General features: G+C 48.5%; 1 protein-coding gene across 2 annotated transcripts; it reads right to left on the bottom strand.

Moving 5' to 3' along the window:
* Positions 1 to 214: 214 nt before the first annotated feature.
* KLHL35 (kelch like family member 35) lies at positions 215 to 12,288 on the bottom strand. Of its 2 annotated transcripts, XM_030477496.1 has the most exons (8): positions 12,266 to 12,288; positions 11,455 to 11,580; positions 8,611 to 9,500; positions 6,480 to 6,664; positions 5,824 to 5,942; positions 5,171 to 5,359; positions 4,341 to 4,529; positions 215 to 3,512 (listed from the first exon to the last, which is right to left on the bottom strand). In XM_030477496.1, the coding sequence occupies exons 3-8, from the start codon at positions 9,498 to 9,500 to the stop codon at positions 3,324 to 3,326; spliced, it is 1,761 nt and encodes a 586-aa protein (XP_030333356.1). In that variant the 5' UTR covers positions 11,455 to 11,580; positions 12,266 to 12,288; the 3' UTR covers positions 215 to 3,323. The 2 variants fall into 2 exon arrangements, with proteins under 2 accessions (XP_030333356.1, XP_030333355.1); XM_030477495.1 differs by lacking the exon at positions 12,266 to 12,288 and having other exon boundaries at positions 11,455 to 11,702.
* Positions 12,289 to 14,088: the final 1,800 nt, after the last annotated feature.

The raw sequence follows: 14,088 nt of genomic DNA on the forward strand, positions 1-14,088 counted from the left end.
ATGGACAAATGTTATCAGTCCCTGAGGATCTTGCTGTCTACACCATCCATGTGATTTGTTCACAAAAAGCTTTTTCTTCCTTCTGGCTCCCATTCAAAATGCAAACATACCCAAAATAACACAACTGCTCAGACAGGCAGCAGGAAAACCCAAAGGAATGGTGGGGAGGAAGGGATGGTTTAAGTACTGCTTGGAAGTGATTGACAGTCGCTGCTTTGGAGTGCAAAAGAAGTTGTTTATTTTGTTTTTAGAAGCTTAAATACACAAAGCTGGAACTACTGCACATGCTTTGCAGATGATCACTACTTCCTTCTACATCTTTTGCTATACAGAGCACTCGCAGCAAGTCTGTGCGTTGCTGTAAACATGGCAAGGAGGTGCTTTACTTGTGGCCTGAGGAAAGTCTTCTCACACTGAAGCAGATTGTAGTGGCAGACAGGTTCATGCTTTGTGTTCTTCTGCCACAACAAGGAAAGCAAGAATCAGCCAAGACAAATCATTTTTCATTTTCTCTGGAATACTCTTTCCATCATGACAAAACAGGAATAAGAGTTTCCTCATCCTTCAGCTGAGTGGAATGATCCAAGCTTCTTCTCTTTTCTCTTGAGACCCCACTTGCAGCACTGTGTGCAGTTCTGCTGTCCTCAACATAAGAAGGACATGGAGCTGTTGGAGCAAGACCAGAGGAGGCCACGAGGATGATCAGGGGCTGAAGCAGCTCCCGTATGGAGCCAGGCTGAGAACATTGGGGCTGTTGAGCCTGGAGAAGAGAAGCTGTGTGAAGACCTCAGAGCAGCTTTCACTGTCTGAAGGGGGCTACAAGGATGCTGGGGAGGGACCTTCATCAGGGACTGGAGTGATAGGACAAGGGGTGATGGTTTCAAACTGAAACAGGGGAAGTTCAGGTTAGATCTAAGGAAGCGGTTCTTCCCTGTGAGGGTGCTGAGGCGCTGGCACAGGGTGCCCAGAGAAGCTGTGGCTGCCCCATCCCTGGCAGTGTTCAAGGCCAGGTTGGACACAGGGGCTTGGAGCAACCTGCTCTAGTGGAAGGTGTCCCTGCCCGTGGCAGGGGGTTGGAACTGGATGAGCTTTAAGGTCCCTTCCAACCCAAACCACTCTTTCATATCAATCATGGGACAAGGTGGTGATACTGAGTCCCAAGACACACACTTCAAAGGGGTGCCCATACCAAAGCTATGAATTTCTTAAGGCAGAGGGGAACAGTAAGAGAGGCAAAAAAGGGGAGGAAAGATGGACTGTGGTTTGTGGTCCTCAGGAAATCAGGCTATAGGAGGATAGAGGCTCTGGCCCTGAAGGCTGTCACAGCATGGGTTGATATGCTTGTGCTTTCTTTTGTGCCAATTTAACCAACTGAAGGAAAGGTGCCAGTTTCTCCTGAAATCTCCATTCCCATTATAGACCCAACTGTGCATGCAATTTGATTGCAAATAAAATTACCTTTTATCAGCATGAATTTCCTTTTCTCCCCTCATGGGAATAATCTGTATGAGCACTGAATCTCCTTTATATTGCTTAAAGGACACATTGTGCTGCTCGTGATCTGATAAAAAGGGTAACCCCCATGTAAGGAGAATTTGAGGCTGAAAACATCCAAATAATGCACCTTGATGATCAAAATTACTCTGATAGCCCTGAGACTTTGCAGATGTGACTATGAAGAGCATAAGGTACTTTTCATGCAGTGAAACACTGTGCTTGTCACTTGGGCAATGGAAGAGCACACACTTCCTAAAGAGAAGAGGAGATCAATGTGCCCCAGGTACAGCCAGTTTTGGTTCATCAGAAGGGACTTCTGTTTGCCATGTTGTACAGGTAAGCCTCGTATCATCACAAAGAAGAGGTGAAGTTCTCAGAGTTGACAGACGTACTAAAGAGGACTTCATAAAAACCAGCCAAATTGGGGAAACAGTCAAAACTTGATTTAAGACAACTAAATGGCCCTGAAAGGGGAGCATCTGGGCCAGTGGACATAGTTATTTCCTCTGCTTCAGGAAGAACTCTTTGTTGGGGTGAGGGAAGGAAGGTGCAGAGAAACCAGCAGCCAGCCAGCAGCCTGCTGTAGAGGGGTACACCCCACAATGTACAAGTAATGGGAGTTTAAGAGACCCCACTCTACATTTAGCAGCAACTAAGTCCCTACTTAAACAACATGAACATATACATGGAGCCATCTGAAATTACCAGTTCCAGTCATGGAGTAAAGACACTGACACCAAAAGCTGTGGCTCTTCTACCAAATCATATGTGCTCAGGATCATTTCTAGACCTGAGACCAACTGGCTTAGAACAACACAGTGTGTGTAATCAAAAGCTCACTCTCCAAATGAGCTACACATTCTGGCTCCAAGGGATTCTGTTTGAAATACTGTTAAGTATTGAGTTTATTTTAATACTTGCTAGCATACTGCAGAGCCAAAATGAGTCAGCTGTGATTCTGTGGCTACCATGCTTCAGGTCTTCATGCTTCATTCCTACATGTTAATATTCTCCCTACCTCTGCTTTATGAAGAAGGAACTCTTGGCTACATCATTCACTTGTCCTCTCAATTCCAAAGACACAGTGAGGTAGCAATTCAACCACAAAACATGTATGAAAAGAGACAGCAGTCTGGGCTTTAAGGGAATAAACCCTCATGCAGGACATACAGAATGGAGCCAGAGCTTGGACTATTTAACCAGGTTCTTGTGGACTGAGTGCAGAGATTTTCTTAGGATATCAGCATTGAAGTCTCAATCTCAGCTCTCCACTGTAATGGGTCTAATTGTTCATGGACATTAATGATCATTTAGGTCACCACCGTGGTTTGACACAGGGTTCTACAGGGCGAAGTGCATAAATACCTGGTAGCTTTAGCTAAAGGATTGGATCCTGTAACTGTAGTTTGTTACTGCAACAGTCTTGGGCATCAGAAAGCAGCAATTACATGTCCTTGCAGGACTGTGAGCCTCTGCTGCCAACATAAAGGAAAACTGTAATCTACAGCCGGGAACACCTAAGTAAAGGTCAAATTCAGTAGTCCCAGGGGCTGCAGGGATGCTTGAATCCTACTGTGGCAAGGTCTCCAATGCAGCTACACACAGCCCAGCACCTTTTCATCCTCTCACCCAGATCAGCATCAAAGCCATTGGCATCATCAGGCCAGAAATAACAAAACAGAGGCTACTCAGGAGCCGGCTGGAGCATCTTCAGTGGCTTCTATTGCCCCTCCTGCACAAAGGCGAGGTGTCTGTCCACATGCTGCATGGCCACTGTCTCAAGAGGAGGCTCTGGGTGGGAGGTGGATGCAGTTGGAGCCCTGTGGTCATCTATTCGTGTGCTGCAGGATGGTCACACAGCCGTGGTAACTGGTACAGCGCTGCAGCGGCGGCTGCTGCTCCACACTGCCTGTCACCGGGTTGAAAGTGAACGCCTTGTCCGTGCCTTCCCCATTCTCATCCCGGCCACCCAGGATGTAGATCTTCCCTCCGCACACCGTCAGGCCACAGCTCTCCTGGAAAGCAGAAGGAAAGCCCAAGAGATGAGGAACAAGCCTCAAGCTTTAGGCAACGGGGTTGAGTCATTGTAATGGGCTTAAATATCACCGACCCAGACGAAGGGAATTAGGTAGGGTAAAAGTGATGTATGGCTCTTGAGGTGCTGCGATCTTACTGTTCCAATAAGAGTTTAGGTATTTGAAATGCCTCAAGACAGTGATGCCTTAAGACTGCTGCTGTTTCTGGCAGTCCCCCAAGCACAGCACATACTCACAAGCACACCACAAGCCCAGAGAACCACCCATCACCTCCTCATCAAAGCAACTTAATAGGGTGCACTGACATGGGCATCTTGATTTAGATTGGAGTGAGCTGTATCCCATCATTCCTCTTCACTGTGCCACGGCTCACACTGCAGCATGGCCTTGGAGATCCATGCTTAGTGTCAACCATGATGACACTAAACCAAGATATACAGCCACCACGAGTCTGTGTTCAGTCCATGGACCCGACTAGAGCCAGTATAACCCTCACCCTGAAACACGTAGCATGGAGAACAGGTCCTCAACACCATTGGTTTCATCCTACAGATACACTCCTCTAGCATTAATAGCTAATGTGGACCCAGCAAACTTGGATTTGCTGTGGGGGAGACCTCCTCCAAGCAGTATGGACACTGATGGTGGATACATACATTTGAGTTGCTCTGCAGAGGTCACATTCACATGCTCAAAGCCAAACCCACAATGTACTTTCCTTGCCTTCAACCTCAGCAAAGCCCAGATGGCTGCTATTATAGAGAAAGAAGGAAGGCTCAGAAGTTCTTTCCTGAACACCTTCCTTACCAGAGGCCCAGGGAGGGTGGCCACTTCTCTCCAACTGTCTTTCCTTGGGTCATAGCTGAAGATTTTACTGAGGAGTCCACCTACAACATAAATGATGTTGTCCAAGCAGACGGCGCTGATGCACCTCTGGTAAAAAGGGGTGGGAGACAAGAGCGTCCACTTGTTGTCCTCTGGGTCATAACACTGGACCTGGGAGGAGAAACACAGCTATGGAAACATGGATTTACCACTTCTCCCTGCTCAGATGAAGCTGCTATGCACTGGAACAACAGGGCATGGGGACAGAAACATGGACGGGAGCTTCAACACCCAGAGACCAGTGCAATGACCAAAGGGATAAGTGGTTCTAGCATTGCCTCTTGCATTTAAGTCTCCCAGACAACTATAAGCCCCCAGAGTGGATGTCCTCAACCCAGACTGCACATGGTTAAGCATTCAGAGATGGAGATGAGAAGCACTGATGGGTCTTCCTGCAGCTCAGGAGACCAGAAACATCATGTTTGGCTTGCAGAGGTCTCCTCCAGGTTGTGACTACTGTTTCGGCTTATCTGAAGTGAATGCCCACAGTGTCAGAGGTTTGTTCTATGGTGCCTCAGGGCTCTACTGAAACCATGCCTAATATACTCTAACTCCTGACACCTTCCCTCTCTGGTCCCTAAGTTTCATTGGCTTCCATTTAAATGTATGACTTCCCATCTTATTATAAGGAAGACTTTATTAGTCTTCCAAAAAAGGTGCCCTGGTAGGTTAAGGAGAACCCCATTCCCTCCACATTCCCTGGCAAACCTTCTTTTTTAGGTCCCCATCCATCCTTGATGTCCCAGCAATACCTTGTCGGTGTTAGCGGTGTCATCCACAGCACCTCCCAGCACATAGAGCTTGTTGAGGCAGGAGACCACAGCCGCCGAGCTCACGGCCTGAGGCAACGGGGCCAAGGTTGACCAAGTGTTGGAGAAGGTGTCGTAGCACTCCACGCTGGAGAGGCGGTAGAAACCATCAAAGCCTCCCACAGCATAGATCTGCCACAAGAGGAGCAAAGCAAGTGGATTAGAAACTCCTGGGCTTACCCAATGGGCTATGCTGTCATGGTGTATGGGAGGAGAGGCTAGGACTTGGCCTGAAAGATGGACATCAAGCCATGGTAAAACCTTGGGGTTGGACTAAATGACCTTTAATGGTTCCTTCCAACCCGTACTATTCTATGAAACACTCCACATTGTATAGCTTTCACTCAAAGACTTAACACAGCTATCTTCAGAAGCCTTATACCATGATAGATCTCACTGCTGCATCTTCCTCTGTAGTTACTTCAGGTGACAACACAACAATGACATCTTCGTTACGTCCTAGTTGTTCTCCCATCAAACCCAACTCTAAATGACCCAAAAGACAAACATACACTGACAGTTTCTCATGGTATAGGGCAGCAGGAGAAGTTGGGGTGCTCCATGTAGCTTCTTCCCAAATTCAGGCCATTGCTTACCTTGCCCTGAAGAGTTGCCATTTTGTGCCTCCATCGGCCTTTCTGCAGACAAGCAACCTTGATCCAGACATTCAGCTGGGAGCTCAGCACCCAAACATCATTGCTGCTGATGTGTCCTCCTGAAAATAGAGGGATGGAGGGTTGGTGTGGTCCCAAGGACAACGCATCACCTCACTACACCTCAGTATCGCATAGGTCCTCCATGCAATGGCACAACTTAGGACAGAATATGGTTACAGGGTTATGGCCATGTAAATTCAGCTTCCAAAGGGAGATAGTTTATGGACATCAAAGCATTTGTTATTCTGCTCCATGCCTTATATAAAGCTCATTTGATAGGCACTGTATTTTAAGTGAGGCAGGAGACTGATGTCTTGATAGCACACACCAAAACCAGCTCATTCCATGGCTAAACACTTTTGATAGAACCCTAACAGGAGGGAAAGGTTTTGTTCATACTGCTATCCTCCAACTCAGAAGTGATATTGTTCCTTTGGATATAATCCAAACCACCTAAGGATAAACTTCACCAAGAAGTGGCTTTGCTCTAAAGCTGGGATGCATGTGGATGAGTCCTAGTGAATAGACCCAGGGAGTGGGTGTCCAAGCAAAGGTCGTGCAACCAGGAAAGGACCATTTGGTCCAGGGTGTCTCACCTGATATGTAAACATCATTCTTCAGTGTGCAGGCAGCAAACTCTGACTTGGTGTAGCCAGGCACGCTAGAGAGGGCTGTCCACTGCCTGCTCTTTGGGTGGTAGAGGTCTGTGAAGGGCAGCTTCAGGAGGCCTTTCTTATCACAGCCCCCAATGACAATGATGACTTCTGACAGCTCCATGAACCTAGACAATGAAAGGCATGGGTAACTTTCTGGACCAGATCTTTCCATCATCCCTCCCATCTTATCTAGGACACTGGCAGCACAATTACAGCAAGATTCTCTCCTGCATGAGCTACTGATTTTATGGGCAAATCATTTCACCTCAGCACCTTGCCTTTTGTCTGCATGATGAAATTAAAGGCTTGGGTAGGAAGGGGTCCAAACTGCATAAGGAAAGAAAATGGGAATGACCTTTAAAATTCCCTCGTGAGATTGCCTCCTGCCATTCACCCTCCCCCTTCCAGCAGAATCCAACCTAGTAATCCTCAAGGAAGAGCCACAGGCATGGAAAGCCATTCCTGGCATCCTGCCTGAGCAAGCTTTCTGCCCAGAGAGAAGTGTTTCCAGGAAATCTTAATCTCTCCTCAGCCCTAACAGCAGCAAGCAGAGAAGGCAGACATCAGGGGAAGGGAAATCCTGCCAAGTAGTAGGTGGCAAGAGAAAAACGGCTCTGCAGGAGAGGAGGGAGAAGAAGGAGGAGGGTGAAAGAGGATTTGAAAGACTTGATCCAATCCCCAGCTCTGACATGGTTTGTGTGGATTGAGGCAATTCCCTTAAGACCAAAGCTGTAAAGGGGGAGGTAAAATGTGGATGCTGGGGAATGGGATTTACCCACAGTGAATTTTAGCTGTTGGCATCCTTGAGGATACACAGACCCTGTTGTTGAGCAGTTCTGTATATAATAGAATCATTAATCCCAGACTGGTTTGAGTTGGAGGGACCTTAAAGCTCATCCAGTTCCAACCCCCTGCCACGGGCAGGGACACCTCCCACTAGACCAAGTTGCTCCAAGCCCCGTTCAACGTGGCCTTGAGCCTGTTCTGGTATTAGGCACAGGGAAGATGTGTCAAACCATCTCTTCCACCTGACAGAAACATGCCCTAAAGGCCAGGCTATGACCTCTGAGATGCACTGGGGCAACCTCCATCCTTCTGCCCGAGATGCTCCACTGAGCAACATAAAACCCTGCACTCCTTGGGCTGAAGTGCAGGAGAGCACAAGATCCTGGCCCTGCAGTTCTGTGGTCATGGGTGTCTTCTGAAAAAGCATGGGAAGCCTCACCCACCTCAGTTTGATAGGACAACCCACCCCAGAGCAGAGGTGTCCATCAGCGCTCTTACTAAGCACAACCTAAGGGACCTGCAGCACCATGTAGAAAAAGCAGAGACCTAAAACGCAGCTGGCCAAATCCAAACTAAACAGTCACTAAAAGATGATGCAGGTTTCTACACATACCCAACCCTAGAAATCACTTTATCTCTGCCTCTTCCACTTCACACTGGCAGCTGCCCGGGCCAGCATCTCTTTATCTTCTTGCTGTTCATCAATAAATCAATGGAAAGAACAATAGTTTGGGAATGTCTAGGACAGTAACTGATTTTGATCCCTGGACGTTAATTCCTGGCCCTCCAGCAATGCCTTTGAGTGAGGCACCACGCAGGAGGACTGAGCGGGGTCCAAGCCTTCCTATCAACAGGCAGCTTGGAGAAGGTGTGAGAGAGACCGAAAGAGGTGAAATGAGAGCAGACCAGTGGCAGAGCTGGGAATGGAAAACAGGTCTCAATCCAGTGCTCTACCCATTGGTGAAAGCAGATCAAGGGCTACAAACAGCCCTTCTTGGCCATAGTCTGGACAGATACCTGGGGAGCATCATTGCACACCCAGAGCAGTGTGACTAGAGCACTTCTTGCCTCCTCCCTCCCAAAAGTGTCACATGCATTAGTATAAATTCACAGGAATCCTTTAAGCCAGGCAAGCATCTCCAGTGCCTTCATTTTGGAAACAGAGAGGCCAAACAAGAAACAATCAGAGGAAAAAGAAGATAATACAACCCAAGAACTCCCCTCAGACTTTAAGATCCATCAACTTAGGCCAGGCAGGTTTAGGGAAGAAGACACCATGTTTTACCTTCTGGGTCTTGATCGCACAGAGCTGACCTCGTTCCCCAGGATGTAGTACTTGCGGGCCTCGTGCAGTAGAGGAATGCACTCCTTAGAGTCCTGGATGAGCCCATCCATTTCCACCTTCTCCAGGAAGTAGGTGGGGTTGAGCAGGGGCAGGCGCACATGCTCAAGGAGGTCCTTCAAGGCTCCCTTCCTGGCAGGTACATCATGCCGTACCCAGCGCATCACAGCCTCAAAGACCACTTCCTCTTTGGGGACCACCAGCTCCTCATCGGACAGATACTCAACCAGCTCCTTCACATCCATCTCCAGGAACTCCTCATGACACGACACCTCCACAAAACACTCCAGCATGAACCTCTTGCTTTTCTCTGTCAGAGAAGCAATGGAGAATGAATCGGCAAACTTCATGATGCCCAAGCAATTGCATGGGTGAAGCTGGCCTTCAAGGAAGGTAACACATGCATCCCTGAGCTTGGAGATCTGCAGCAAGTCAGACAGTTCCAAGATGCTTTCAACATTGTCCTCCTGAATGATGATGTTCCCCCCATACATATAATCAAGAAGGAGAGACATAGTGGAAGCAGATATCTTCTGGATATTAATGATATCCTGGTGGCCTTCCTTGAGATTGCCACCAAACATGGCTCGGAAATAGGTGCTGTTGGCTGACAAAGTGGCGCGGTGACAGGGGAACTCTTGTCCATCAATTAACAGCACCACATCGGTGAAGATGCCGCTCTGCCTGTAGGAGTTGAGTGTCTGGAGGATCTGCTCGGCATGGCAGGACCCACTGCAGAGCTTCACGTGCAGCTTTTCTTTGCTGGGGTCCCGCGTCACTTTTTCCAGGCTGCTTGCCCTGAAACTTGATTCTTCCTTCATCATTCGATGCATCTTTATGGGGAAGCAGTGAAGGAGACACAAGAATAGGATGCTATTAAAATACCTGATTGAGATGTGAGGTCAACCTGGTCCAGTAGAACAGATTGGATGGGGCTTGAAGCAACCTGGTCTAGTAGAAGGTGTCCCCGCCCGTGGCAGGGGGTAGGAACTGGGTGAGCTTTAAGGTCCCTTCAACCCAAACCATTCCATGACGTTCAACACCAAAATCTCAGACTAGTTTGGGTTGGAAGGGACCTTAAAGCTCATCCAGCTCCAAGCCCCTGCCACAGGCAGGGACACCTTCCACTAGAGCAGGTTGCTCCAAGCCCCTGGGTCCAACCTGGCCTTGAACACTGCCAGGGATGGGGCAGCCACAGCTTCTCTGGGAAAAGTCTGTGCCAGCGCCTCAGCACCCTCACAGGGAAGAGCTTCTGCCTTAGATCCAACCTGAACTTCCCCTGTTTCAGTCTGAACCCATCACCCCTTGTCCTATCACTGCAGTCCCTGATGAAGAGTCCCTCTCCAGCATCCTTGTAGCCCCCTTCAGGCACTGGGAGCTGCTCTGAGGTCTCCATGCAGCTTCTCTTCTCCAGGCTCAACAGCCCCAATGTTCTCAACCTGTCTTCATATGGGAGATACTTCAGCATTTATTTATGTTAAAGGCACACAGCAATGCCACAACTCATTTTAAAAGCATAACAGAGTCAGCACCACTCATTGAGTGGGGTGCCAGTGAGGACCATCAGCAGAGCATGCCGGATCACTGCTTCTACCATGGCCACACAAGTTTTGCATTGCTTCCCTGAGGCTCTGTAACAGCAAAAAGCCATTTGAGAAGTGCTCACGCTCTGCTTTTAAGGAGCCTTAAGTCAGGGTCTGGAGCATCTCACCACGAGCCTCTGGCAGGAGCACGAGTCCCCAGTAGAGTGACGAGTTGCTGGACATCAGTGGCTTTGTGGTGACCACTCACTCACCTGCAAGAAGGCAGGTAGCACATCCCTTGAGGAGGATTACATTGAATTTCTCATGAGTCAAAATCCCTGTCTTAGCTCTACTCCTTCACCTCTTTCCCTACACCTGCATTTCTCATTTAGCCCTTGCAACTGACCACAGACCCCAAAGGTGCTCAGAGTCACCCCAGAGAACACCTCCTGGCTGTGTGTGGGACACCCAAACCTAGTCCTGAGTATCTTCACCCCACCGTATCCCTTGTGCCTCCAGAATTCCCCAGCAGTGGGGAAAACACCTCTGCCCATGCCATGGGGATGCTGCAGGGACCTAAAGAGCAGTGAAGCAGCATGACAAGCCCTAAAGAAATATCTAAGGAATTCCATGAGAGTGGGTGGAGGCTCTAAACATCCCAAACTCTGCTGATGGGTGCTCAGGGCTGTGTACAGAAGGGACCAGCTGATGGTTGGTTCAAAGTGCTTTAGAGAAGTTACAACAAAGGCAGGTCTCTAAAGATGCCTTTGCAAAGAGCAGCATTGACTCCACATTTCACAACCATGCAGCTCCAACCAGGAAAGAAACAAACATCTTTATCACCACTTCTCTCTCTCATCCACACACATTCCAAGCCATCCGGTCACGCATAGCTCCGTGCTGGGAAGAAGCAGCTTAAGCTTACAAAGAGACATCTCCCTCTTCCCTCCCTAATTAATCCAAATGCTTTTCCCCAGCTCACATCACTCCAGCCTACCTACCCATGGGACAAACAATGCCAACACCAAAGAAAAAGTGGGTTTACCCCTTTACCATCACCCATGCACAATCTTCTTGGGTTACTCTCTTCATCTAAGTACCACACAGCAGCAAATCCTGTATTATTTATATATATTAAAAATATATAATATTTATATATATAAGTATATAATACGTATAAAATATATATAATATATATAATATGTATATAAATACATATATATAGAGAGAGCAAGCCTCCCCAGTGCAAGAAGTCCAACATTACCTTGCCCACAAGTAGTGTTCTCCAGGTGGGACCTAGCAAAGACTCAACTTCCCTCTTGGAGCGCTCCCATCCACATTAGGGCTCTGAACAGAGCCAGGTCCCCTCTGCAAAGCACACTGAGCCCTTCTGCAAGGGAAGCACAAAAGCATCCCCTTTATCCTCACTGCTGAGAGGTGGGGGGGGAGAAGAAATCTGCTTTTGTTTCTCCTCAATGCCAGAGAGCTCCAGGGCATTAGCCATGCATCTGTCAGTAACAGCCAGGCAGGGAGGAGCCAGGATGCAGGGAAAACCCATCCTAGCACAGGGAAAATACAGCACACCACAGCACCTTAAGAGGGGCTGAGCCATCTGGAGAGCACATTGAGGTCCAGGTGGAGCGACTCATTGGATAGAGGCTCCGTCTCACTTGGAAACCACACTAAAGATGATAAAATATGGCTCTGTGAGCAAAAAAGCTCCTGGAGCAGGAAGGGAGCGGCTCAGGGAGGAGCTGCAGTGCCCTCATTAATGTGGTATAATTAGGTCCTTGAGGATGATGAGAACAGAAGGGGAGGTTAGTCCCATGTGGTTTTCTGCACCCTCCCCTCTAACTCCATCCCATTTGTAAGCACCCATAGCAGGGATCAAAGCAGCCCTGGGGAAGCTCCATGCAGTAACCCTTGTGCTGAAGGCTGTCAGCTCTAACGTGATGCAGGCAGCCTTCCCTCCCCTGCCCAGCATCACTTGGAACAACTTGTATTACTTCTCACTAGATAGAAGAGAAATACTAATAATAACCAGCCCCTGCATGTTGTTACCCCAGTGAAACCACCTTTCTGCAGGGCACCACCATCACATTTGCTTGCTGGCTCCTTTCTGCTCTCCTCGCATCGCTGGGAGATGCAGGGCACAAGCTGGCATCCTGCTTGCTCCCAGTATTTGCATATGAATCACTGGCAACCTGGAAGGGACTGTGGTTTCCCAGCCTGTGCAGTGGGCTGGGAGGGTTGGGGGATTTGCTTTTAGGACCTTCCACCCTAATAGAGTTGGCACTGCAACCAGCTGTGCGACCATGTCTGTGCTTGGATGGAGCTAGAGATGACCAGGAACCAGTCGGGCAGCACAGCACTGATCCTGCCCTATAGGGCACAACAAAAAGCTGTCCAGAATGCTGGAAACTCTTCAGCAAGGTTGTAAGGGTGGTATTTCCATGCAGCCATAAAGCATGGGGCTACCAAACCTAGCTTCAAGCAGTGTGTACACCCCAAGGGTGGGGGGAACCAGCTACTAAGAGATGCAAACACAAACCACAATAAGAAGGTTTTGCAGAGTACAGGTGTCTCTGTGGCCATGCCAAGCTGCTTATGGAGCAGATTGCGCTGCACTTGGCCTTGGATAGCCCCCTATGATGCTACTGTGTCCCAAAGTGGCTGTCACTGTGCAAAGGCTGTGCTACAACCCAGATGCTGCTCATATCACAGATAGACTTTTCCTGCTGGGTTTGAACTTTGAAATCTCTTAGCCACTGCCTCATATTGAGGCTTTAGCAGAGATAGAATCATAGAATGGTTAGAATAGAAACAGACTGGTTTGTGTTGGAAGGGACCTTAAAGCTCATCCAGCTCCAACCCCCTGCCACGGGCAGGGACACCTTCCACTAGAGCAGGTTGCTCCAAGCCCCTGTGTCCAACCTGGCCTTGAACACTGCCAGGGATGGGGCAGCCACAGCTTCTCTGGGCACCCTGTGCCAGCGCCTCAGCACCCTCACAGGGAAGAGCTTCTGCCTTATATCCAACCTGAACTTCCTCTGTTTCAATTTGAACCCATCACCCCTTGTCCTATCACTCCAGTCCCTGATGAAGGTCCCTCTCCCGGATCCCTGTAGCCCCTTCAGACACTGGAAGCTGCTCAGAGGTCTCCACGCAGCTTCTCTTTTCCAGGCTGAACAGCCTCAATCTTCTCAGCCTGTCTTCCTATGGATAGGGTATTCATAGGATATATTAATATTAATAAGATAGGAGAGATCCTTCTTATGACAGATAACTGTGTAGGCCTAGGGCATGGTCACATCAGCATCACTTCCCAGACCCCAGCACTACAACTGCCAAATGTAAAGGGCTGGAAAGGTTCCCAGACACCATGAGCACTATCCCAGCTGTACCACTAAGCTCCTATAAATAAGAACAGGTTTAGAGAGGAAGAAAAAGAGTTAAACAGCACAATGTTGGCTGTCCCAGGCCATGTGGGCTTCGAGCCAGCAACCAATCCTCAGCTCCTTTATTTGAGTAGCAGACACAGCTTACATGCCTCTCATTTCTCTCCTTTCAACTTCTCAGTATGTTTCCCTGGGGTACAGCAACCACAGCCCCCAGTTAGGGATTATTCAATAGTGCAGATATCAGGAGCTCTACCCCTTCCCCTAGGGCAATTTTATATGTAACACTCAAATGATAGCCCCAAAGCCAGTCAAATTCATGACACACTATTGACTACTCATCACCAACCATGGAGATAGGGTTGGATTTACTTTAATCCTTTATAACTATCAGTCAAATGCAGCCATTGAGGAGCTGGAGGAAACAGATGATTAACAAAGAACAATCCCACCCTGACCCAGACATGATCCCCTTCTCACCCAAAGCATCCTCTGCGTGC

Source organism: Strigops habroptila, chromosome 2 (assembly GCF_004027225.2).
Source record: "Strigops habroptila isolate Jane chromosome 2, bStrHab1.2.pri, whole genome shotgun sequence".
NCBI lineage: Eukaryota > Metazoa > Chordata > Aves > Psittaciformes > Psittacidae > Strigops > Strigops habroptila.

Excerpts from the sequence above, each read along its gene's own strand:
- KLHL35 (XM_030477496.1), bottom strand. The coding sequence starts at position 9,500 with ATGCATCGAATGATGAAGGAAGAATCAAGTTTCAGGGCAAGCAGCCTG. Across the intron at positions 6,665-8,610 it reads GTGCGATCAAGACCCAGAAG|GTTCATGGAGCTGTCAGAAG; the intron begins GTAAAACATGGT and ends TTCATTGTCTAG. Across the intron at positions 5,943-6,479 it reads GAATGATGTTTACATATCAG|GAGGACACATCAGCAGCAAT; the intron begins GTGAGACACCCT and ends CTCTATTTTCAG.